The sequence below is a fragment of the Hippocampus comes genome, unplaced genomic scaffold, assembly GCF_001891065.2.
Source record: "Hippocampus comes isolate QL1 unplaced genomic scaffold, H_comes_QL1_v1.1 scaffold225, whole genome shotgun sequence".
Classification (NCBI taxonomy): Eukaryota; Metazoa; Chordata; class Actinopteri; order Syngnathiformes; family Syngnathidae; genus Hippocampus; species Hippocampus comes.
In genome coordinates, this window is record NW_017805197.1 from 287,245 (window position 1) to 288,993 (window position 1,749).

The 1,749-nt window shown below is 60.0% G+C and overlaps 1 protein-coding gene across 1 annotated transcript in view; it reads right to left on the reverse strand.

The window, feature by feature from the left end:
• LOC109515174 (carcinoembryonic antigen-related cell adhesion molecule 5-like) overlaps positions 1-1,749 on the reverse strand; it is a 12,444-nt gene that overhangs the window by 10,004 nt on the left and 691 nt on the right. The window contains exons 3-4 of the mRNA XM_019868782.1: positions 590-750; positions 392-518 (exon numbers count right to left, since the gene is read on the reverse strand). Coding sequence (XP_019724341.1) covers positions 392-518; positions 590-750 — 288 coding nt within the window. The remainder of the gene's footprint in view (positions 1-391; positions 519-589; positions 751-1,749) is intronic.

Genomic DNA, 1,749 nt, shown 5'->3' on the forward strand with positions numbered 1-1,749 from the left:
AGAGCGCGTGGCGCACGTCAGGTTGAAGTCGGAGCCGGCCCGCACGAACGCGGACGGGTCGGACGCCGTGATGGTCACCTCATCCGTACCGTCTGGACACTGGCGTGCCGCGAGGGTCACGTGACGCCTACGGTGATGCGTGTGGCGTGACCACCGTGACGGCGGGACTGACTCAAAAATGGATTGACAAAGCTTCGCTGTGTCCAGACGCGCTTGTGTGTGTGTGTGTGTGTGTGTGTGTGTGTGTGTGTGTCTACACTCCAGCTGAGTGAGGATGCGGGTGGAATGCCAACACCAACACGAGCAGCAAATTCACGCACACCTGAAGTGCCGGGGGAGTGGCCAGCATCGGGACGCTCAAGTAGTGAGCGGCCGGCGGCGCGGTACTCACAGTGGACGGGCAGGCTCAAGGGGGCGCTCTTCTCCGTCTCCAGTTTGTTGGCGGCGCTGCAGGAGATGGGTCGCATCAGGTCGGTGCGTAGGACGCCCGTGATGGTCAGCTGACTGGTCCCCTCGCCCTTTTGGAGATAGGTAAGCGGGGGGGTCAGAGTCGCCACGCGGCATGGCACGGGACGGGATGACCTCTGACCTCCACGATGGCCAGGCGCGGGCCGGGGACGACGGAGGTGGTGCCATTGAGCCACGTGAAGTTGAGGAAGGACCCCTTGGCGGCGCAGGTCAGGACCACCGTGCTGTTGTGCTCCACCGCCTCGGCGAGGTTGGCGCTCAGCGTCACGCCGGAAACGGGCTCTGCACAGCAAGTCACGCGGTCGGCATGAACCGGGACGGCGGCTCCCGACCGGGGGCCACTCGGAGCCCCGCGCGCTTCCTTCTTTTGCTCCTTTTTCCCGCCTTCCTTGCGCCGTTTGAAAGCGTTCCCGCTTCCGTTGGGCTCATTCCCTGCTCCTCAAATTACAATCGGGGAGAAGGCGGGGAAAGGCTCGGCACACGCAACGCAACTGCCAACGAGGTGCGAGGTGAGCGGCCGCGCCCCGACGCCTTCACGGTGGAATGTTTGGAATTGTTCGCAGAATGAGAGCGAGGCGAGGAAAAGAGGAGCAAGAGGGGGCAACGGCGGCGCGAGGCAGATCATGGGCGAGCCGACGTAGCCCGAAGGAAGGCTTCTTCTGGCTCAATCGTTTTGTTGTTTTGGCAGAAAAGAAAAATCAGTCTCCCAAATGCACTTTTCTTTTCCTTTGTCGTACTTGACGAGAAATGGAACTCCCAAATTTGTCAGCCACTCTTTTCTGGCTTCCGTACCAGGAAAGAAAGGGCTCGAGTGTCAACATGTTTGACATGACAACGTGATCGATTTCTCCTCGACGAGTTTCCGGTTTTGGAGCGGCGACGGGACCGCTTTGACTCGGGCAGAACACAATTCTGTCCGGCTCGCAGCGTCACGCCGTCGCTCTTCCCGAAGGACGAAAGCGGAGGGAAAAAAAAAACAAAAAAAAAGAAGGCGCGCCGTCAGCCGTCGGAAGCGGAAGCAAGCGCTCGCTTTTCTTCTGCCCAACCGGGGCGCGTCCAAGCGGTCGGGCCGGAAGGCCGAATTGAGTCCGTCGCTTTTCACGGCGTGGGAATTTTTCGTGACTCCCGAGTTTCAGTGGAATGAGTTGCCCAAACGTGGCCACCCGATTTCATCGCGCTCTCTCCTCGTGGAAACTGCAGACGTCACACGCTTCAACCCCCGCGCTCGCATGTTCGTGTGCGTTCAAAAAACGTCTTTTCGCTCGCTCCCTCTCGTTTTTT